Source organism: Prinia subflava, chromosome 11, assembly GCF_021018805.1.
Source record: "Prinia subflava isolate CZ2003 ecotype Zambia chromosome 11, Cam_Psub_1.2, whole genome shotgun sequence".
Taxonomy (NCBI): Eukaryota; Metazoa; Chordata; class Aves; order Passeriformes; family Cisticolidae; genus Prinia; species Prinia subflava.
This window is the reverse complement of record NC_086257.1, coordinates 20,200,415-20,224,470: the sequence shown is the minus strand read 5'-3', so window position 1 is coordinate 20,224,470 and position 24,056 is coordinate 20,200,415. Positions and strand designations below refer to the sequence as shown.

At 40.0% G+C, this 24,056-nt stretch overlaps 1 protein-coding gene across 6 annotated transcripts in view; it reads left to right on the top strand.

Annotated features, from left to right (window-relative positions):
- Window positions 1-24,056, top strand: part of NAALADL2 (N-acetylated alpha-linked acidic dipeptidase like 2) — a 417,141-nt gene that overhangs the window by 79,757 nt on the left and 313,328 nt on the right. For 4 of the 6 annotated variants that reach the window (XM_063408209.1, XM_063408206.1, XM_063408207.1 and 1 more), the window contains exon 3: window positions 8,846-8,924. Coding sequence is in view for 1 of the 6 variants with exons in the window: in XM_063408205.1 (XP_063264275.1) it covers window positions 21,552-21,585 (34 nt within the window). In the remaining 5 variants the exon portion in view is untranslated. Of the gene's footprint in view, window positions 1-8,845; window positions 8,925-21,424; window positions 21,586-24,056 lie in introns of those variants that run through there. The other 2 variants (XM_063408205.1, XM_063408210.1) reach the window with 2 other exon arrangements.

The window sequence follows — 24,056 nt, the reverse complement described above, 5'->3', positions numbered from 1 at the left end:
GCTGGCAGGCTGCTGGTGCTGGGGCTGACCAGGTGGATACCCCAAAACCAGGAGTACCTAAGGAGGATGAAGGCCAGAAGAAAGCAATGGACTGAGGCTGAGAAGTCCAGAGAGCTGCTGGGCAGGGGCAGACCTGGGGTGTAGGTGCCACATCCATGGCATGTCCTAGCTATGAAATTCCAGGCAGAATCAGGTCTTGCATCTCCTTTCCTGGTGAATCCATGGCATTGAGTGCTCCTGATCCTGAGCAGTGAGGAGGAGGAGGGCCAGCCCTGGTGAGGCTGTGCCTCAGGAGTGCTTCCTTGGTTCTGAGGGGAAGAAGAGGCTTTTCTCCCTGTCCACCCCCTCTGTGAAAACATGGCATCACTTAAGTGTGGTGTCTCCTGAAGGGTGGATGAGGGGCACAATTTAGGGCTAGGCAGGAATACCCCACATAATTCAGGATGAGTGTGTTGAGTGCAGTCTGGTTTCATTAGCACCCAGCTCTGTAACGTGCCTGGAGGAGCTCATTCCTTACTGCTTGGTGCATCTCCACACCACAAAACATTTTATTAGACAGAAATGTACCCAGACTGTCTCCATACTCTCTGGTGGCACGGGGGCTCAGCAGTGATGAGCACATTTCACACAGCAGTTCAGCCTCTGATGATGGGCCAAGAATTGTTTTAATTTTTGAAATTTTGCTGGCTGTGTGCTAGGGCAAGCTGGAGATGTGTGGTTTAATTTTTTCTCCTTTCTTAAAAAAACCCCAACAAAACCACACCAACAAACAACCTTAAGCTCCACAATGTTTCAGTTGAAATAAAATGTATATATATATAGTTTCCAGTTTATGAAGTCTGCTGATATAAGGAATTTAATAAAAACGCTGGCAGATGATTATCTATAATCATGCTATATAAACCTGGTTTTGGTGAGGTCTAGATCTTAGCAGTCGCAAAATACGACTTATTAGATGAAAATAGTTATAAAGCCTGGAAATTGACTTTTTGCTACTTTTTATGATTTAATCTATTTATATAGAGAGACATACCTTCTTTTCCAACTGGGATGAATTTGATGAGAATACAAATAAAAATACAATGTATATTATCTGTATTTTTTTTATTTATGCTAAGGGAGAAAATACAAACCCTTTTGAAGATGAACCTGTTGTTTTATTCTCCCACTGAGAAATCTACATTCCCTCTCATTTGCTTTATTTCTTGTGTCTGAATTCCCTGAGCATGTGAACCTTCCTTGTCCTTAAAGCAGAGAAGCTTGAAGATAAAATGTGTTGTGTGTGCCCACTAAACCTGATAAACTGATACTCCTTTCCTGATATAATTTCAGGGGATGTAGGGGACATATTCCCAAACCCGTTAAAATCAACAGAAGTTCTGCAAACTTTGGTGCATTTTGGACCAGGCTGAAAGTGAAATGTGTCACTGAGTATATCAAGGTATTTTGTTCTCCTGCAGAATGTTTCCTTCCCTTGGTCATCCTGTGTTATGCAGTTGCTGCTTTGAAACACTGCAGTGGGGCTTCTTCTCAGCCTGTGGTGGTCTAAGCCAGCAGATACTTCTTTTATCTCGGTATCTGAGAGCTGAATGTGGCTTTAACATTGACAAGAGGCACTTGGAGACAAAGCCTGACCTTTTCAAAGTGATGAAAAGGATCCCCAGGGAATCCCATTAGGAGCAGGGAAGGTGGATAACAGCTCCTTCCACCCAACAAAGGTACAGCTTTCTGCTTGTTCTTAGGGCACTTTGTAACTCTCAGTTCAAAGCAGCCATCTGTGTCCTTTAATTTGAGTGGTAGATATTCAGTTATTTTTATCTGAATGTATAAAGGCAAACTGTTGGAGTTCTTATCTCAAAGACAAAGCAGAAGGCCGACATAAGTTTCTCCCCATGTCGTGGCTCTTCTCTCTCCATCCCTTGGGTGACCCCAGAGGTGCTGCAGGTGCTCCAGGGTTGGTGGGAGCACTGACTTTTCTCCTTTGTTCCAGCTGTCCCCTGGCACTACTCAGAGCAGTGAACTCATCAAACTGTGCCTGAGATCTCAATTGCACCTATTGATTCTTCTTGTGCATATAATGCAAATATATGCTGCTCCACCCCTAATATAAGATGTGAGAACTGCTGTGTCTAGATGCTGTCTGGAAGGTTTGGGTGAAAGAAATAGGAAGAGGGAGATAGACTGGGTTGTTTTAATAGTGTTATTCCTCCATAGAAGCCATTTAATTGTATTTTCTTCAGTGTTTGTTTCTGTTTTAATTGGCCAGAATTTCCTGACTGTGAGATGGTGAGATCTTTGGACATGCTTCCTTCTTTTCCAGCTCAATCTAGCATCTGTTAAGGTCTTTAAAATTAATTTTAAAATGATAAAATAGAAAACAATGTATTATATCCTTTAGATATGAGCTGGCTGTTTTCAGTAGCAGGACTGAAGATTCAATGTATTTTTTTTATTTTGCCTGATTAAAAAAGTGTGAGTTCCATGAGACCTTGTGAAAGTTAGAAAGACACAATAATTTTTCTTTCATGCCATGGCTCAAGAACTTGATGGTGATCATAATATTCACTTGTTCTGTTTACACAGAGTTCCTATTTCAGAGCTTACAGATGGGGCAATTGGGAGTTTAGGGTTAGAGCTTTATAAATATTATTGACACTACCACTAACTTTCAGTCTTCTAGTAAATAAAGCTGTGAAAGCATAAGGGAAGGAGATCCTTTCTGTATTAAGTATTTAATCTGATTGCAAGTCAGAGATCTTGCTCTACATCTTTAATAAAATACCAAGAGTTAGAGCAGTGATTAGCATTATTTGGATAACATTTCAGTTACTTCAAACATTAATATAATAAATAACATTTTCTATAAACAAACATATATAATGTATTATATAGAAATATTATTAAAAATAGTACTAGAACTGCATTTTCTTAGGTTTGAGGGTAGTCATTTCAGATTACTGAAGAGCAGCAGGTCATAAAGTTGATACTTTTCTTTCTTTACCAAGTTGTGAAGACAGAAAATTGTCTTTTGTGCAGTATTTTGCTTTCAGGTTCTATGTCCAGACTTGAGATTGCGAAAGTCCTCTTTGCAGAGGTTGGAAAATGTTGCAGGAAAATTATGGTTTCCTTTAAATTCTTCTTTTCATCATCCAGTGTAACGGGTGCATATTATTGCCAACATGGGATTGTGCAGAAATTGAAAAGATAAATTTGGATGTAAGGTTTTTCTGAAATACTTTCCTTCATTGAGAGAGTGGGAGAAATCTATGGTAGTTATCAAAATTTACTGCAATCATGCTTCTGTGTTTTATGTGTCTCAAAAGCAGAAAAGTAAATGAAAGGAGTCAAAAAGGATCTTTCAAAACTGTTGAAAATCTTTGCTCCCAGTGATGCCTTGGCTATTGTTTTAATTTGCTTTAGTTCTATGGTAGATCGTAACAGTGGGTGAGTAATTTACAAGAGCAACAAAGCCAGCCCATTACTTCTTGGAAATAACAGAAATGAGCTTTTATACTTAGACAAAGACAGTTTAATTGCAGTCAGCTCTCCTGCAAAACAGTAAAAAAAAAGTCAATCCAAGAAAAAATTGGTTTTTCCTGGGGTCTTAAAGTGGAACGTAGCTCTGTGTCCTTACCTGCAGCTGGATGTACAAATTGCTCTTTTAATGAAGACACTTTGAACGCTGATCCTATTAACAGGAAATATGAGGGAGAAGCTTCTACCTGCCTGATCTTCTTGATTTGTGAACAGTCTGCTCTTACAAAGGCTGGGATGGCTGCACAGCTGGCTTGGGTTCATATTTTAGGCCACTGAAGGTGTTTTCTTGGCAGGGCTGAGAGTGCCAGCAATGATCTCTGTTGTTGCACTCCCTGGAGGGTTTTCACATCACACTCCAGCTCCCTGGCCACATGGACGTGCCTCTCACAGTAGGCTGCCCGGGCAGAGAGCAGAGCAGGGGAGACAGCAGGAAAGAGATACCTGCTGCTGATGGATTTGAAAAGTGACTGTCACCAGCTGGAGCCTTTCTGATCCTGGGAATGTGCATTCCTGGAAAGCAGCTGAAGGGGATCCAATAAGTGCCAGCTGCCTTTGAACTTTGCCCTAAACCTTCTCCTTGAATGCCCTCGGTGTGTGTGTAATATTTAACTGGCAGGGTGGACTGACGGGCTGAAATATTAAATGGCTTGAGATGCCCCTGCAGAAAGCGTTTAAAAATGGGGGGGAAAAAAAAAAGGAGAAGAAAAAAGCTTACCTGGTTGCTCTGGTACTGTCAAGTATTCACTTCTGCATCACTGTGACTGGCAGGTCTTGTTTTGGGCCATGGGTTGCTCTCCTTCCTTGGAGGGCAGAGGAGTTCACTGCAGGAGTGGGTGAACTCACCATATTTTGGTGAGGTGCTGGTCACAAGGGTTTGCTAGAGGAGAAATCTTCAGTCTTGGGACAGGAAACAATGACATGAGTTTGATTTGGTGCCTGTCCTGTGTTCAGCATTGTGCACTGTGTCTTGGACCAAGACAGTGTCCCTGCAGAAGGCAGAGCTCTGCGTCTGACAGGGGGCACTTGGAAGGCTTGGAACTTGAAAATGCTCCCATTTCCTGGGAATTCAGGAAATGAATTTGGGAGTTTACCTTGCTGAAGACCTGAGAATAAAAGGCTGTAACTCTGCTGCTTGACTCTTGTCCCTTCTCTCTGGTGTCCCCGAGTACTGCAGAGCCTGGTGTGTATCCAGACCTGTTGCATGCTGCAACTCCAAGGTTACACACAGTGATTTCCTTCACGTGGGTGGATACCTTGACCTCTCCTCTGCAGTGGTAGGTTTGAAAGAGCACTCTAACCCCTCTTTCTGTTTGTCAGCCTTTCAAGGGAAACTCTTTTGGTTTCCCCACATAACTTAGGAGATGCCTCAGGTTTCTGTGTTAATACTGCACTGTAGGACAGTGGGTGTAAATAAGATGGTGAGAATTGGAGCAGTTTCTGTAGTGTGTCCTTAGGAATCAGCAGACCTACAGATACCTCAAGTACCATTAATTCTTGATTGGGGCATGCCGAGCTTGTCAGAGGAGCCATCTGCCACCTCATTCTGTGTGTATTTATTTATTTATTAGTAAGATGAATCCCAACACCTCACATGGAAGAACTGTAAGGGGAACAATGGTTTTTTATTCAGCTTCCTGCAGAAAATCTTGTAAGAAACGATGATTTAACTTCTGTTGTTGATTATTTCTCCTGATACTCTTCATTCTGTTGTGTTCCCTTTTATATTGTGTTCACTGAGTGGTTTCTGACTAATATGTCTTGATATTTGCTACTCGAAGCGACATACAAAGAAGCTGTCATCACCAGCTGTGCAGGAGACATCTGAGAAAACCAACACTTAAGTACTAAGAAGGAAATGAAAATGTCTTTTCTGCCCTTCTAAATATGACTTTTGGTACTGTTTCTTTTGCCATCTTTCTCCCTTGGCTCAAGATGCTTGGCTACTCTGAAAGAGACCCACTTTGCTGGCTGCCTCTTGCATGATGTCCAGGTGCAGGGGCCAGTGCCCAGTTCCCTGCAATGCAGAAATAAGTCAGCTGATTACATTTCTGATGCCTTTTTGAAACCTGTAATCTTCAGGCTCTCTACAGATTTAAGGCCTATCAGGATAGGCTACTTCTGTGTCTAAATGGTTTAGATTGGAAAATAAATGTTCAGCCCCAATACTGAATAATTTACTGTTCTCTTAAGAGGGCAGAATAGGAAGTAAGCTATTACCATAAAAATTTTTTACTGCAATTTTCTTCTGCATAAGCTTAAATTCTGTGTAGAGAGGTTGTCAATTAGTGTGCAGATTTTTTTAATTGGCTATAATAAAAAGCTAATTGGTGTTTTGCTTAAAGAGTGAATTAAGAAAGTGTTGCTATAGAAACTTTACATGTGTATAGTGCTGCTCTACATAACAGTAGATATAATAGTCTAATGACCTTTCTGAGCCAGCTGTAAAGTCAAAGAGAATGTGTTAAATTCAGGCTGGCTGCAGAGATCATTAAGGAGTTTGTGACTTCACCCATTTCATTGCCAGAAATTGTCTCTGGCATTGTCTCATAGAATGTTTCTCTTGACTCATGTCAAACCATATAACAAATGCTGGTCTCAAAAGACCTGAACCTTTGTAAAATCCGAGTGCTCCAATTGTGAATGTGTAAACCGATCTGTAATCTGTCAAGCATAAAATGTACTACTGGGAAAAATTCATTTTCATAATCTGAGAAAATGTGGTGATGGATCGAAAGTGGCAGCGTCTAATCCAAGAGCTGTTGTATCCTTGTATCCCTCCCTCCTCTCCCTGCCCTCTCCACCCACTGAATTCTGAGCCTCATGTGAAGCACAGGAATTACAGCTTTAAGTGAAATGGGATTTCTGCTCTAATTTGCAATATTCTCTCCTAGCAAGAAATACTTATCTTCTCACATGTCAACTGGGTTGAGGAGAGAATAATTTCTTTGGGTTTTGTGTACAAGAATTTTTTTCCTCAGGCTTCCCTGCTGAAATTACTTCAGAGTCATTATCTGTACCTTTGCTAGCTGCATAACAGTTATATATAGGTGACATGGACAAAACTTTCTAAGTATATGATGAACACAGTCATTACTGCCAAGGAAGGTGGTCACTAATGAAATAAATGGCTCTGGCTGCTGGAACTGAAACATGACCGTATATTTTCAGTTCCCTGATCCTGAATCTTGTTGCTACTGTGTCAACAAATTGGTTTGCTCCTTTTTAGCTGTATATCTAGGAGGTGTAGGGGTGTGAGAGCCTGCATTTATTAGTCAGGGTGACAGAAAAACTTAAAATGTTCTGCATGTCTAAAAGTGAGAGACAGGACAAAACCATAATCTGTCAATGTTTTGTGGAATTGTTCACTGTGGGGTTTTTTCCCCCCACTGGTTTTCCACTAAATAAACAAAATAACCCCCATTCTGTGTCTGCTAAATTTGCCTCTGCACTTGTTTCTTAAACTGGTAAAACACAACCATGTTTCATTAGTGTATGATTTAACTTTTTTTCCCCTTCCTTCTTTTCCTCCCCAGTAAATGCTTTAAAAAAAAAAAAAATCAGTCTTCTAAGTGAGTGAATTTAGGAGACTCTCTCAGAATTCAGTGGAATTACACAGACAGCTTCTTTCTGTACCTCTGGGTCAGGACTGAGTAGTGTCATAACTTAGCAGCTATTCTTCCCTTGATACACATATGTAAGCCCTATTAGTGTTAATGCCTTTTTGAAATGCTTCCCTCATATATTCAATATCTACTACTGTGTCCAAACTCTGAAGTCTTATGAGTTGCATGGCATGTGACTGTCTCTGGAGCTTAATAGAAAGTTGGATTTAATCTCATAGTTCATCTTTTGAGCAGTAAAACTGTAAAAAAGATAAAATGTTGTAACGTGAAGCTTTTATCTGAGACCTGTGAGCAAGTAAGTTTTTTTTTTCTGGTCCAGGGAAAAGACTGGGGTTTTTTTGTTGTTCTTTTCAGCTTCCTTTTGTCTTGCCCAGTCAGACCATGAATATAACATCTACTTACAGGGTCTCTATAGTCTAGAGGTGCTGTTTTGCACAAAAATTGTATAGCATTGTGTTTATGATTGTCAAGGAAATGTGATTTTTGGAGCCCAGTAAATCTATCCTTCAGTTTAAATTTTTGCTGCTTTGCTGCAGTTCGTTTTCAACTGCCTTTGTCAAGAGAGGGCTGGGTTTTTGAAGGGCAAAACATGAATTTTCTTTAGGACTGGTATTTTTCTCTTAGTTTTGCTTGACTGTACAAAGCTCTAAGCATGCCAGCCTAACATTGCTATTCCTGCTTTAAATGTAAAATCAGTAAAATTTATATTAAAGCCAAGTTTCTGGGAGATGGAACTGCTGTTAATTCAGTGTATTATTTGTTTGTTTGGATTAATGCTGGTTGTGGTCTCCACAATGGAGTAATGGAGGAGCTGGGTGGGTTCTGCATTGTGGACATTGAAAAGAAGTCACAGAATCAATGAGGTTGGAAAAGACCTCGAGGTCCACCAGCACTACTGAGTGAACCAGACCATGGCACTGAGTGCCACAGTCTTTCCTTAAACAGCCACGGTGCATTTCTCTTTTTATTTTTATTTTATTAATTACTTCTTTACTGATATGGTTGTGTTTACAGAAAGTTATGACAAAACTTGGTTGCTATTGGTCCTTTTCCCCCCTTTGTTTTATAATTTATGGAGTGCAGCAGTGGAAGCTTATTAGTGGAGCAATCTGTGGAATCTTTATAATAAGCCTTGATTACAACTGAATTTCAGTGAAATGCACAGAGACTGTTTAAATATGTACTGAACCACCTTGCTTTGCTTGAGGAAGGAACACATTGACAACTGAATTTCATTAAAGAAGGAGGGAGATTTATATGGGTGATAATGAGGTTGGTACTGGGAAATACCAAAAAAAATTTGAAATGATCAGTGTTGTTTCTTTTTGTAATAAAAAATACTTCCTGTTTACTGATGGATAACAAAAGCAATTGTTTATTGTCCAGTGTTTTGTGATATAGCTGAAGTGCCACCACAAATTCCCTGCTGAGGAGTCAACTGCTTAATGAAACAGACCTTGCTGGATACAAGGACATTGATTTTACCATTTTAGGCAGATATTTTGTTTCTCTAAGTAAGAAAAAATATTTCCTAAGTACCATCATGCTTCAAAATATGTTCTATTTTGCTGCTGTGTCAGGAAAATGCATCTTCTATTTCTATTTACAATTTGTATCATTGCAAATAATCAGTTTTCTGTTTCAATGAGTGGTATTATAAAGTGGGATATATTCCTCTTTTGCAGAGAATCAGCGTAGAGGCCAGATTGAAAATATGCCTTCGTGACAGTGTCTCTACAAAGCTGATCCCATCTTGGCTTTAAGGTAAATGAAAAAACCTCTTCTAACTTTTCTTCTCATCATGGTTGTTCTTCAACTTGGAAGAAATGTGAGGATATCGTGCTCAGAATGAAGAAAGTATTTTTAAGGAGTTAAGTTGCAAAACTTAAAATTTAGTCAAAATAAAGTGTAAGCATAAGCCAGTAATTTGGGTATGGCTTCAGTAATTAAAAGAAATGACAGTGGCATGAATGCTTATGTGTCTTACATACTGCCTTGGCAACTGTCTGGTTTTGTCTGAAAATTGAATATGCATATGAAGGAGAGATCATTCTAATTGAATGGAAAAGATGAAATTAAAAAGGCAACAAAGTATAAATAATTGAAAATCAAGTTGCAGCTCTGAGCTTCTGTATGTCGGGAGCTCAGATGCAAACAAAATGGGTAGAATGGTTAAGTCACATTTTTCTTCCTCCTAATTTTCCTTTCATGGTACCATACTCCTGGTATAGGGAGCAAGGCAGTGAAAATGATGAAGGGGTAATTAAATATCCATAGGAAAGTAAGAGCCAAAACAGAGACTAATTTTCAGCACTCTACAGCTTTCATTATATATGTATATGCTTTGATTTCTCATGTATATGGAAAATGTATCCTCTAACTGCATATTTTTAGCCTTTCTCCTCCAGAATTGTTTAACTTGCTGTGGCAAGCTTGTTTTGTTTGTAAAATCATTGCAGAAAAGAATTTTAAAAAACTTTATGAATAGTTAGTTACCTGTGAGTACAGCTAAGTATTCTGAATCTCAACTAAGAGTGCTTTATCGTGGTTGTACCTCATTTGAGTGTTTAGCATGTCTTGTTTACTCATTGAAATCACTCAGAACGGGTAATTTTCAGTGTTTGGAACTTTTTGGTTCTCAGTGCCCTGCTGTGACTGTGGAGGAAGGCACCACTGAGGTTGCTGTACTCAAAAAGATTGATTTTCAACAAAACTTGCCCCAGATTTAACCAATGCAGGTAGAGATCACAGGAGCCACCTGCCATCCCAGCATTGGGGTTGTGACACTGACACAAGCCATGGACCCACGTCCCAGGAGCACAATAAATGGGAAATATTCACTGTCAAAGCTTGTTCACTTCTCTAATTGGTTTAGAGGTCCAGGATTTGCCCTCAAGTGTCAGATACTTCTAGAACCAAATCAGATTCAGTAATTGTTGGTTATTTGCTGGCAGCAGAAGGTGATACCGGAGTGGACTCCAGCTGAAAGTGCTGTGTCCTCCCCTCTGTCCTCAGCGCGGCCCTGGCACTTGCCCTGTGCCTCTGGGGACACTTGTGCTGCTGTGTGAGGGGCTGAGGGAGAGCTGCTGTGGCTGAACCCAGCCTGGGGCTAGAGGAGAGCCTTCACCTTCATCTGCACTGCCCACTCTGCTGGGGCTGCAGGACTGTCCTGCCACTGGACTGGGACCTGTGGCTTGAGAATGGCACAGAGACAACTGGATCAGTGCCTCCAGTGGTTCAAGAATTGCTTTGTTTCCCTGGAATAAGTTAAAAACAGCACATTTCTGCTTTTGAGATCATTTGGTTTTTATTTATTTTATTTATTTTTATTTATACAGTTTAGAACAGCACTTCCTTATCTTGAATGCCATTCTTCTGGGTTTAAAAAACTTACCATCTGTTGCTTTATTGTTATGCAAATTGAAAGGGCACTTTGGTACTGTCAGCATGAGATCATCATTGTCTAATAATATTAACTGTCCATTAATGTCAGTTTTGAACAGAACCCCCTTCCCAATACAGCCATACCCCTCAATCAAGCTGTACCTTTCACTACAAAGCAATTACCTGAGTTGTGTGAATTGGCTAAAACTGATCAGCTGTTAAAACTCAGAATGTTGCTTCTGCTTGGAAAGAAAGTCGTGTTTAACTTCCCCCTCCCCTTCATCCTTCTCCGAGAGTGGGAGCCCGTGTGAGGGAGAAAGAAAAGGAGCCTGATGGTGCTTAATGGCTGATGAATACAGCCAAGGATACAGGAACAGTTGCCTGGCAACCTGGGAGGATGGGCTGAGGTCCCTTGTCACTGCACACGAGTTGACACTGGCTCATCTCTTGAGCTCATGAAGACTGACTGCTGAGGGTTTGCACACTTTATCCTCAATATGGATCGTGGCTGGGTTAGATTTGTATCTTACATGCTTTGTCTCTGTCCATTTCGTACTTGTAAAAAGAAACACAAGAGGAATAGAAGCAAATCAAGCGTTTTACTTCCAAGGAAGAAAATGTGTGCTTCCTGTCCCGTGCAGTTATTGTGCTTTCAAGATGAGAGCCGTGTCTAGGAAGAGATTTGCCTAAAATTAAGAGTTCTTAGACCTAATTCCAGGTAAAGTTCTTTTTTCTTAGTCCGTGACCCCTCTGAAAATTATCATTAGTGCTAAAAGATGATGATCTGGGCTTCGTGTGGTAATTGCAGCCTTGAGAAGAAACCTTTCCGTGGTTAAACACAGCTCTGAAGTGACACCTCTGCTTTGTTTCCCTCCTTACACGGAGATAATGCCAGGCTGTGAACACACTGAGGGCTGTGACAGACGTGACCTTGTACAAGTTGTTCTTAAACAGTTCAAAAGGATTTTGAACACGGGTGTCAGCACCAGGGGTGGATCTCTCTTTGTGCTGCAGTAGGTGATGTTTCCTTAGGGATGTGGTGTTAGTTTGGTGTTCCCTAGAAGATTTCTTGGGAAAGCACATGGGCATTACCACAGAAAGGCTGTTGTCGTCAAGTGAATATTGATCCAGTAAACATTTTTGTTTTCTATGGAAATTATTATTATTATTATTATTATTATTAAGGAAAAAGGTGCAACTGGCTTGCAGAGGGTGCACAATCCGGTGTATTTTGAACATTTCCAGAGACTTTTGTTTGCCCTTCTGTTTCTCAGGAACAACTTTGGTGCCTTATGGTGAGGTCAAAACTGTAGGAAACAGGAAAAGATCTACCTGGCAATTTTGTGCCTGTTTCTTACACCAGGCAAAAATGAGGTTAAAGTCTGTGTATATCTACAGTTGTATCATCTTGGGGATTCTTAAAACAAACAAACAAAAAATCAAACACCTCTTACTGGCAAGAGCAATTGTCATTTGCCAAATGTTTGCTTCCCTTTTTGCTTGCTGAGTTCAAGCTTTTAGTTAATGGTTGTTCTTAAGGCTCAAACTTTAGAGCATTTTGGAGTATTCTGAAACCTGACCAGCTATCAAACACAGTGTTTGCATGGAAGTGTATTGATGGAATTTGCAAATAAATCCATTAAATTTACTGCTGGCTTTGTAATTATCAGACTTGAAATAATATTGTGATTTTTATTAGTGTTTTCATCTAGCTTTTTTTTTTTTTTTTTTTGCTGCACAATGCATTCTCCCTGTCTGTCCCCAAGCAAACACCCAGAGGCCAGACAGCAGCAGCCAGCTGTGTGGAAATACTTCCTTGTGACTGGAGATCCTCAGAAAATCAGGTGAAAGGTTTGAAATGTTTCAGTTTGGACAGCCAAAGCCTTGAGGCCATTGTCATTAACAAAATGGTCTTTCTCCTTCCTTCTCTTGTAAGCTGTAGCTTCTGACTTACTATTTATCTTTTTAATGGTTTATACTTATATTACAAGCCCTGAGTTTGCTACAGGGTATTGAGAAAAGTTTCGTAGCTCATGATGATTCATGGGAGAGCTTGGATAAACTGCTCTGGACTGCATTTCGTGGTAACTTGTATTCTTCAGGGCAACCTTGGTCTGGGGTGAGATTGCTCTTTCTCATCATCTGTATGTGTAATTGTCTGTGGACAGAATTGAAATCCAAATTTAACCACCAGCACTGAGGGAGCTGCTACTGCACTGATGTTACAGAAACTTCAGATCCAAAGCCTCGAAGTTGTGCTTTAATCTGCTCTATCAATGAAGGAAAAGATTAAAATTTTAAGATGAATCTTTGTTCACGTCCAGGGTGTCCAAATTTCTGTCTGTTTACTCCCCTATAGCAGATTCTAAGATAGCAAAATACCTTTAAAATACTTATAATTGAACCAAGACAATAAGTAAGCTTTTTTTTTTTCTTTTTAACTCTGGACGGTTTGTGTTATTCTGTCTCCACAATGCATTTCTGTTGAAAAAAGCCCAACCAACATCTTTAATATTGTCAGAAATGTTCTTTTATTTGCAATTCAAATGGAATAATTTTAAACTTCAAATCTTTGTTGTCCAGCTTTAGTAAGGAATGTGAGTGGAGTACATTAAATGCTTTCAGCATTCTGTTAAAATGCCTGCTGCTGTCCTAGGAAATGTCAGTATTACTGATCTATTAAAACATTGGTTACATTGAAATGTTGTTTAAGGAAACTCACACTATGAGGCTTTAAATGAGTCGTTTTTGACACTTTCAACTTACTTTTGCAGGGGTTTTAATCTTCTTTTACTGATCCATAATGTAGTAATTTCTGTTGGGCTGCTTTATTTCTTATGGAACTGAAACACAGAAAGTCATGGAAAGTTCAACCCAGAGCAGACAAGAATTAAAAGATTTTACTTTTTTTGTGTGTACCATGAGCACTGTAAGAAAGTGAGATTCTGATTTCTTAATTATGGACACAAAATTAACTTATCTCTCATTTTGGCTGGCTGTTTTGTGTTACATAATATCCTGTCCATTTGAGATATGGAGAAAATTTATTGATTAAAGCATGTGATACAACAGGAAAAAAGGGGTCATGGCTGATGCGTTTTAGATCTCATTTCCTTTGTTGCTTCTGTATTTAAAAAATCCATGTGAAAATATAGAAGGCAATGCAATAACTGCACACAAGAAAATACCAAGCCAACAGCTGTGTTTTCTAAGAGTACAGCACTGCAACTGGAATTGGGGAAAATAAAATTTTATTGTGGATTTGGGGAGGAATAGAAAACAGTGCTAATCTAAAAATAATTTGTCTTTTTTTTTTCCCTCAGTTGGGGAGAATAAGATTTTGCTGCCTTTACTCTCTCTGGAAAAATAGAGCTCCTGTTTTTTAGCAGTACTGCAAAGCTGATTCAGAGATGCAAACAACAATGAAGAGTGTTGTTCCCTGCTAGAAAGGCTTGGTATGGGGAGTTACTTAAGGTAAATAATTGATCTAACAACTAGTTTGGAAGAAAGGAGGAATTTATTCAGTCTGGAGCACAACTTGGATGCAAAGATTGAGCCAGGCCAGAACCTCAGCCTGGCTTTGTGTCTGCCCTCCTGATTTTGCAAAGCCTGGTTGTTAAAAACTGGTGGAATGTGCTGTTGTGCAGATGCAGGAGCTGTGCCTGGTCTGCAGGGGCTGTAGGAGGGTGTGATGTGCCAGGCTGGCTCTGGACAGGAGGAGCTGGGGCTGAGGCTGTGCTGAGCTGGACATGTGCCCTGCACGGAGCCTGTGCTCCCCTGCCAGCAGCAAGGAAAGCTTCCTGGTCCCCAGGCTGTGCCCCTGCAGGGGCTGATTAACATTTTTTAGGTGGCAGGAAATAGAGATGTAGCAGGAAATACTGGATACCTTCCTGCTGTAATGATGCCATGATGATTTTTTGCCTTTTCTTTTATATATACCTTTAATGTATTCTCAGTACCCTCAGCATCCATGCTTGTAAGTCCTTAAATCTGGTATTTTAGCATAGTTCTGGTGTTCTGTTAGGCCAGAAGGCCAAACATGCCAAAGGGCTCACAGCTATAGGTCAGAAAACCCTAGGCTATCTTGAAAACCCAAAGTCCCCTCTGAAACACATCCTATAAACTGGGATTAAACCCATCTGGAAGGAGTACTTTGGGGTAGGGAATTGTCACTATTTATTCAATACTCTCATTAGGGCATCTTAGTTAGACATGCTAATTTGCAAGATCTGTAACATTTTATATACAATCTACTGTGGGTGTGTGTTTTGGCACGTTCCACCTTGGCCAATTGTTGCGCCACAAAAATCCTTATTAAATACCGAGGTAAAACCCCTTTATCCCTTAAACGTGTCTGGCTCCTAATTTTAGAATCAGAGAAAAGGCATCAGTGGGACTAGTGAAGGGAATGGCTCACCAGAGCTTCAGGAGACAACCACACCTGGCACAAGAGGGCAGCAAGTCTGCTGGCTGGAGAAGTAATAAATGGGATATTTGTTTGGTGTGGGAATATCAGGTCAGAGGCTTTTCTGGTGCCCTCATTTGTCCATAGGTGTGATCAGAAGTTTTTGTCAGAGACCCTGTTTAAACTGGTGGATGATGTCAGGGCAGAGTTTGGTTGTTTGCTGGATTCTGGAGGGAGCTGTTTGCCAGGCTCTGCCTGGTGGGATGTGTGGATTGCAGCTCGTGGCATTGCAGGAGCTGCCTGTCCTGCTGAACAGTGCCCTCCCACACAGTGAGGTCCTTTGTAGCACAGTATTGCTTCTCTGTAGGATATACGCAGATATATATCTTTATATTATACATATATATGTTTTTACAGCTCTCCTGTTGTAACAATCTTTCATGATTGAAGTTTCACTCATAGGATTCTTCCTGGCTCTTCTGTATTTTCTGGGGTGGAAGATATTTCAGCATTCAGGTCTTTGTTGGCTTGAAAATCCATCTCCATATTAAATCACTATATTTTATATAGTAGATTTGTTATAAAAGCTTACATATGTGCTTGGAATGCAAGCTGACCTACTTAAACTACAGCCCTCCCCAGCTGTGCTAGATGGATCTAGAGATGTGTGTTCATCTTGCCAAAATCTAAACCCATTTTTGAAGAGGTGCTTTTTCTAAAAGAGCAGAGTAAGGATAAAATGGTGATTTTTTTTCTATTTAGAGCTGATCAGGTTTTGATTTCCTGTATTAGGTTTCTAGACTCTGTGCTTCCTAATGTGATCTTAGAATAGTAAGATTTACTTCTTAGTTGTGCAAGATGGAGTTGGTATTAGCATTTATAACGTGAGCTTTCTTGCTGACAAACTTTCTTCATTTTCTCACTCTTCCATTCTCCTTTTTTTAAGCTGCTTACCTTTGTCATGCAATTTTTCCTTTGCTTTCAATAATAACTACAAGATTCATCAAAAAGTAGGGGTGGTAGAAATAAATTGTGAAGAGATTTTTAAGTCAAACAGCATCACTAAAAAGCACTGGTTTAATTCTACTGTTTTCCTAAATAATCAAGTGGATCAAAGGGCAAGGAAATTGTTCTTGTTACCTTTTGTATACTCTGCATTACTATCATTTATAGTCCCAGATTAAAAAGAATAATTTTCTGTGCCTGAGACCCTTATAGGAGTTTATTTTGTTGAATGCAGAAAAGACCAAATTAGAAGGAAACAGGAGATATGAATCCTTCTTTTTCTACCTTCTGCAAACCAACTTTATAGTAATTTGTCTGCAGCTTTGGCTTTTGTACATTCATCCTTCAGCTGCTGAAGTCTGAAGCTGTTGAAGCTTGAGTTGTTATTATTTTCTACAGATCTATATTTTCATTAACTATGAAGTATAAAACATTAGAAGTGAATCAGGAGGCCATTGCTGATTTTGATTTTTAGCTTTTTTTATTATTATTATTTTGAGGTTTGGTTGCTAAAGCTCTGGGAATGAAAACTGAGGAGCAGGAACTGATTAGAAAATGGAATTTAAAGGAACTTCAAAAATTGCATTTTGACGAAGCACCTGTTTTCTGTGGAGGAAAAAATACTTCTGTGAGGAAAGTAGTCTTGTTTCAACCTTCCAAATCAGGATTTTGAGAGTGAAGAAGGAGAGATGTTGAGTTTTCTTGTGGTCATAAAGGTCAAGCAGGTCACAAATTATGTTACATTTGTTGATCATGTCAGCACTGGTAAGTCTCAGAGAGACAGAACAATTACCCATGATTCAGGTATTGTGAAAATTATGTATGCATTATTAACAAAACAACAAAAATAACGAATCCTTCTTTTTTCTGCATACTAATAAATTCCCTTGGCATGTGATTTTCTCTCTCAGCAAGGGATTAGGGAGAGCTTGAACAACACATCAGTCATTTTGCTGGCTGTGCTTTTGAAAAGGAGACTGCTCCTCTGTGCAACCATCCCCCAGCAAGGTGGCCAGAGGGGAAAAATCACCTCCTCTGGGGTCTGGAAAACCTCAATCTTAATTCTGTTCAGTCCACATCAGTGAGCTGCAGGTCAGAGTAGTGTTTTGGAGCCTTTTCTGATCCCTTTAGTAGTAGTTACCTGTGATTAATGCTTAGAAATAAATGGGAACAAATATTTGTTCCTCACTGAGCTCTGAACTGGTGATTTTTGCATCTGTGGGAAGTTCTGTGCAACAGCATCCTTGCAACTGGTGCAAAAGTGTTTAGCACAATTAGGCTTGGCAATAAAACTTGGACAAGATGAGGAATATGGGATGAGTTTCTCATCCACGATGGAATAAGTCTTTCCTAGGCTTTGCTCACTGCTCAGTGCAAGGTCTTTGCTGCTGGCACTCATGCTTTTTTTTTTAGTGCATCATCTGCATAGACATTAAAAATCTTTTTCATTGTGGGTTTTGGGACTCTTTATCCTTGCCTTTGTGCTTACTTTAATTTTCTTCCATTTTAATTGGGGAAGAAAATATTTTCCCTCCCATCTCCCGTTTTAATTGAGGTTGTAGCCCAAACAACTGCCTGTAATTTAGAGGCAAACCAAATAATGCTGTTCCTTTTGCCTGTACCATTTTTCATGAGATAAACGAAATAGCTGTGTTGCTCCTAAAAACAAACAAATAAGCAGCACTAACAACAAGAAAACCTCAGAGCCAACAATATACAACAATATATATAACCCATGATGCCAGAGAGGTGGTCAGTGCAAGAAACTTTATTGGCTGCTTCTGTCCTGTGATACACTTTAAACCACGTGGTTATCAAGGAACAAGTGTTCACAGAGTCATCTCAGCAATTGTGTGAAAGAGCTCTGCATAGTCACAGTTGTTATGTTTCAGCTCTAGATATTATTTTTATTATCTCTGCAGTTTTATATGTAATAAGTGGGTCTCATTATTCATGTTTTGGAAACATTGGAATGATATTCTTTAGAAAAAACCAAACCCCAAAAAGTGTATTTCTGTTCCCTTTGTAGAGTAACTAGTGTAACAAAGCACATTACCAATAAAGAATGACAGCAGCAGTGTTAACTGTTGGCGATATTGCTTTGTTTGCATTAATTCTATAAAATAACAATATTCTTGAGTAAAAGTGAGAGTCATGAAAACCTTTGGGCCAGCACACAGAGGAAACCTTTGCTTTTCTGAAGGCTTTCAGTTGTGAGGGCATCTCTGGCTTAGCATACTTACTCTAGGAAACTTGTGACAAAATTAATATTCTCTGCCAATTCTCAGCACTATTGGTGGAGTGTGCTCTGTTTCTAATGACATGGAATTGAGGCTTATAGTCACCCCTGGTGTCAGCAGGATGAAGCAGTGATCTGCTTGCCATGGCTTCATGCACAGCATAATAACTGATTTTTCTCTGTTTTAGCCCTGATCACTACAATCACCAAATTACATTTCTGTTCACTGACAAATTCACTCTTTAAACTAAGATATATACTATTTGATGTGCAGTCAATATACAGAATTTCTTCTCTTTTTTTCTTTTTTCCTGTGAGCAGAACAAAGCCACTGCATTTTCACACTTGGGTCTTTCTGGAGAGGGTGGATGAATTAAGAGTTCCTCCTTTGGAAAACACTCCATTTAAATCGTTGCACACAACTGAGCACAACAAACAGTTCTAGGAGAATATAAAAGCAAGAAAGCCACTTCTCACCATCAGTCATTGTTGGGAGAGAGAGTGTGAAAAATCTTGAGTTTCCGTCCTTTTTGCGCTATTCCCACTTGTAGGCTTCGTTTCAAGGGAAGAAGTATTTTCAGTACTATCACTCTCATCTCTTGAATTCTTAAAAATATTTAAGAGTTAACAGAAGGTGATGTGAGAAAATGCTAGAACTTAAACTACAAAATCCTTCTGTAGGTGCTAAAAGCCTCAAATCAAAGCCTTACTCTTGAAGGAAGTGCTGGTACTCAGCAGCTGAGGAGAAGAGTTATTTTTATTGCATTAGACTTCCGTTTTCTTTGGAATGAGTGTTCTTTTTTATGGGGTTGAGAGAACACCTCACAGAATGCAGTAGTGAGGGTAACAAAACCCTAATCATTGTGATTTTCCCCATGCTTAGAAGTGATACTAACACAGGTTATTTAAGGGTTTCTCTTTCAAGAGATGGACAGTTTGTGTTTGGAGAGGGCTGAAATTCTCTCATCAGTTAATTATCAAATATATTTTGCTTTGCAGTGCAGAACATCACTGATAAATAAACTTGTTTTTCTTAAGCATGTCTTCTGAAAATAGAGCAACTCAAACTTGTTTGTTTATAGAAGCTCAGCACCAAATGTTTGACTTCCCCAAGTTTGGTGGTCAATGAGGGGTTTCTGAATGTGCTCCCCAGGAAGGGATTGTGCAATTTGAGTATCTCTTTTCTTAACAGGGACCTGGTTGAGAAGCAGGAATAGATATAGAGCCTTTAATAAAGGCTCAGTGTCTACTCTTGCACAGTTGTCCAGCAGCTGTCCTTACAGAAGCTTTCAGGAAAGAAACTGTTTTGGTTTTTAACTCCTGAACTAAATACAAAGCCCAAAGAACCAAAGTTCTTCCTTACTCATTTCTCTGCACACCAAAATAACTTCCTTTAGTCTCTGTCCTTAAGCAGAGGAAGCTGCACCTAGAACTGAGCTGAAAACCTCCACCCACCACACGGATGCTTCAGTGGAATGTTTCACTGGTGCTTTCCAGTGAAAACTCAGTGAATTAATTCAAAGATGATGCTCAGCGTTGGAACTGAAGTCACAGAGCAGCTGGAAGATTCCCCAGGTGTCTGCTGGAGTCTCAGCCCTTGCACTGACCCTGAGCTGGCCAGGGGCAGCTTCAGCTCATTGGCAGTAAATGACAGGAGGATGGATGAGTTGTAGGAACCCCCGACTGTAGATTTTGGGACATGAGCTGATTATGGGGGAATATGTAGCTATATGAATATATATAAGTATATGAATATATTTATATATATATATGAATATATCTAATAAGTATATGAATACTCAGCTAAGCAAACAGAAAATAATAAAAGGCCTAATTTCAAACGTAAGTTTATTTTTCTTCTCTCTTTGCTCTCTTGGTAAAGAGCCTTTTCTGACTGTGGAGCGGTCGATTTAACCCATCTAATGTAATAGTCAGGCAAGAATAAAGCATGAGCATTTTCTTGTAAATGCCTTCATTTCTGCAAACCAAGTGAGAACTTCTTCTGGAATTCACTGTTCTGATGACTGAGGTTTGGAAGATGTCTGATTTACCTTCTATAGAAAAACTCAGGACATAAATGTCTTTTACTTCAGCTTGTGTGGTGCTTACCTTGAGGGGTATTACTGCGTATGGGAATGTTCTTACTCCTAAATGAGATCTTTGTTTGAATTAACATAGTTTGTTTCAGAAATTTTACTTAAAGGTACACTTCACCTAGCCTGAAGCATCTTGAAAAACTCATCTTCTAGTTTTTTACCCTCTGTGTTTCTGTTTCAGTACTCTCAAAAAAAAAAGGAAGAAAAAACAATACATTTTACTTTTAAAAACAGATTTAATTGCTTCCGGATTACCAAAATTTTCTAACACTATTGATTAGACCATTTTGACTATGACCCAGATGGAGATTAACATGGAGAGAGCTAACTACCTCTTTTAAGTTGCAATTGTTAGTTCCTTTAAAAAATACTCTGTATTCTCTTTGATTGTTGTCATTGGCAGTTGCAAATGTAAATGTTGAAATAAAACTAACTTTAAAGGCAGAGAGACAGGTGTACTTTTTCAACACATTGATTACAAATGTATCAGACACCTGTTACTTGATTTACGTGGCAGAAAAGAGCAAATATTTTCTTGGGACTCAGCTGGGAGTGTGACTGGATAAGATTATCTCCTTGTTCTGGAGAGGAAGGATAAGACAAGCAAAACAACCTTTTGTTTTGTTTAGAAGCCCTTTTTGTTACACAGTCAAAACAATATTGAAATTGCAGTGTTGAAAGAAAGCATTTTCCGTGGGGATAACCCTTGGGAAAGGCAGGGGAAGGGTGGGCTGGGTTTGAGGTTCTTTGCAAGGATTTTGCTGAGGGGCTCTGTTGTCATCTTCAGTGGAGAGCTGCAAAGTTCCCATCCCAGACACTGGTTTGATAGTTAACGTTTAGGTTTCCTACGAAATGCAGATTCACAGGTTCTTTAAAAGCAGTTGCAAACTTTCTGTGGCCTTTGACATTTTGTCCCAAACACCTGCCAGGAACCAGAGACGCCCTTCATCCTGCTGCCCGTGTGAAAGTGAAAGGAGAGGGTGGGGAGCGAAGGAGCAGGAGAGCCCAAGAGGAGACAAAGCAGCCTTGCCCGAAGCACATGTTAATGAAAGCAGATCAAAGGACATGATGTCAGTTTATAGAGAAACAGGTCAGGCAGGCCCAGGTAGCTCAGGAAGCAGGGTACTGATTATTCCCAGAAGAAAGTCAGGTATAGGGTTACCGCGCCACGGCGCAGTCAGGAGGTCAGAACTCGCACAGCAACCCAGTCCCCTGGCTGGAACAGCCCGGCTGCTCTCAGGGGAGTTTATAATTTTGTGGGAATGGGAGAAAATGAGCCCAGTGCAGGCCAGCCAGGTAAGCAGATGTGGAATGCTGTGCTGTGGGAGCTCCGGGCCAGCCTTGCTCTGCGTGTGGGAGCTTGTTCTGCTGCCGGCTGCTGCTGCGCGTCCACGCCAGGGGACCTGTCCTTGCCTGTGTTTGGGGAAAGGAGGAAATCCACATCACTCATCTCTGCAGTGCAGTATTTAAAAAAACCCCACTGCTTGCACTGAGGAGGGCGAGGAAAGGTCTGATAAGATCGTGTAAGCGTTTGGCACTGTACTGTCAGCAAAGGTTGTTTTAATTTAAGGTGATCTGTGGATGTTGGGGCTACTGTTCTTTAGTTTCTAAACCTTCTGTAAATGTTCTTTGGGTAGAAGGTGCTTTGCACAACTATTTAGCACAAATTTCTTGCCTGTTGCGTGTGAGCAGGGCATGGCAGATGCAGGGAGATGAAGGATATTGTTTCTGTTTAGCATTTGTGGCTTATTTCAGCCTGTTGCCTTTATGTTTTTTCCTTTTGTGTGTTGTGCTGAGGTTACACCAACATATGCATGCAAAATAGCCCTTGTGGGCACTTGTGTGACTAACTCTAAGAACAGAGTATTCTGTCCTAGGTATTTTAAATTTTCAGTAGAATCCTGAACACAACACTTCATAAATCTTGCTTAGTCCTTCTTTTGCAACATTAATGTCAAATTTTTGCTTTGAGAAAGAATGTTTTCCCAGTAGCCCTTTTTTCTTTCAACAGGCTGTTTTAACATCCCAGAAAATATTATCACCCTGAGGAATTACTCCATTATTTTACCATCTTAGCATTCAGTGTGTTTTTCCCCCTGACATTCAACCTGTGCTTTTCTTTTGCTTGACTTTACCAGTTTCTTCCTGGCCTCCTTCTCATGCTTTGCATACAAGGGATATAGCTTTGTGTCTATTTTGTGTTTTGCAAGAATCCTTAAACCACTGTAAAATTTGCAAAAGGTTTTCTGAGAGCTGTAGTGGTAACTTTCTAGTCAGTGACAAGTTTTATTATTTTCCTCTTGAAGTTATTCTTTATATGCATGCACACATGTAATCAGGAGTTCAAATGTGTGTTTCAGATTTCCATATTTAATAGGGAATAACTGCCTTAATGCTGGAGCAGGTTTAGTTCACAGAGAACTTTTATTCCACTGCCCTTTTTTCTCTCTTTTTCCCTGTATGTTAATAATTATGTAGGAACTATTCAGAAAACATATGGCAGCAAATTAGATTTTGGTCCAGATCTTAATATTGAATAAAGCACCAGGAATATTCAATGCTGTACAGGTCTAAATGGTATTTCAGACACGGTAATGAAAGATTTGGTATTGTTTCTTTCTCTCTTTTTTATTCAGGACCTGACTTGTGCTTACAGGGGTTTACTGCTCAGGAGGTTATCCAGTCTAACTCCAGTCTTATTTTTTGTGCTGTATGTGAGGAGCTATTTCACTTCTGCTAATATAATCTACGAATAAAACTGACGAAAAATATTTTCAAGCACGTTGTATTTTATACAGGTCTTTTGGGATCTATGATTGTGATTCTGGCTTAATTCGTGCCTTTTCTCCATTAGCCCAAGTGAGCTTAGTGAAATGGAATTTCTCTTTATTTGCATTAATGGAAATGAGACAAGAATTAGGGCTGCACAGTAATTCTGGTTTTGTTTTTTTTAAATATTCTGTGTGCACACATGCAAACACACATGAACGCCCCCAGGTTCATTTTTTCAGTTGCCATCAACCTTATTTCCATGTGTGCTTGTTTTTAGAAGCTGTCCCGAATAATTGGTGATTCAGCTGGTACTTTTTAGGGAAAGAAAGGTGCAAAGATTAACATTACTCAAGATACCTGTCAAAACCTCTGCTAGTGAGACAACTTGGTTCCTTTTCATGTTATTTATTTTTAGAGAACTTTGAGGCTTGTGTGAATTACTGAAGGTGCCAGATTGACAGCCCTGGAGGCTGGCTTCACTTATTCATTAGCAGAAGAGCTACGGCCCGGGCAGCAGGTGCACAAACCTTCTTGCTGTGCTGTACCCATGGCTTCAGTTCTGCTAGGAAAAAAAAAACCAAAACAAAACAACCCTGGTTTTGAGGATCCAGGGTTTCAGTCCTGCTCCCTCCTTGTCTTTCCCTGCAGCATTTTCTTCTAATGGTGTTGCGATGATTAGGTTGGAGCCCTAAAGACTGTGCAGAGCCCTTTATTTCATTTCCCCCAGCAGCCGTCAGATGGGGAGGGAGGCTTGGGGCTTACATAAGCCAGTAATTCTCGCCATCTGGTCAATCAGTAAATGTAAGGTCACTCTGCCGTCACAGCAGTTTTGTTTTGCACCAAGTACAGCCAGCCCAGAGAACAAATTAACTCTCGGTTCCGTCCCGTCGGCGTTCGGCTGGAAATGGTTCAGAGCTGCAGCCGGGGTGTGACAAGTGAAAAGAGCAAGGCTCTGAACAATGAGGCTTTCAGTGCCAGCCACGGGTTGATTCCTG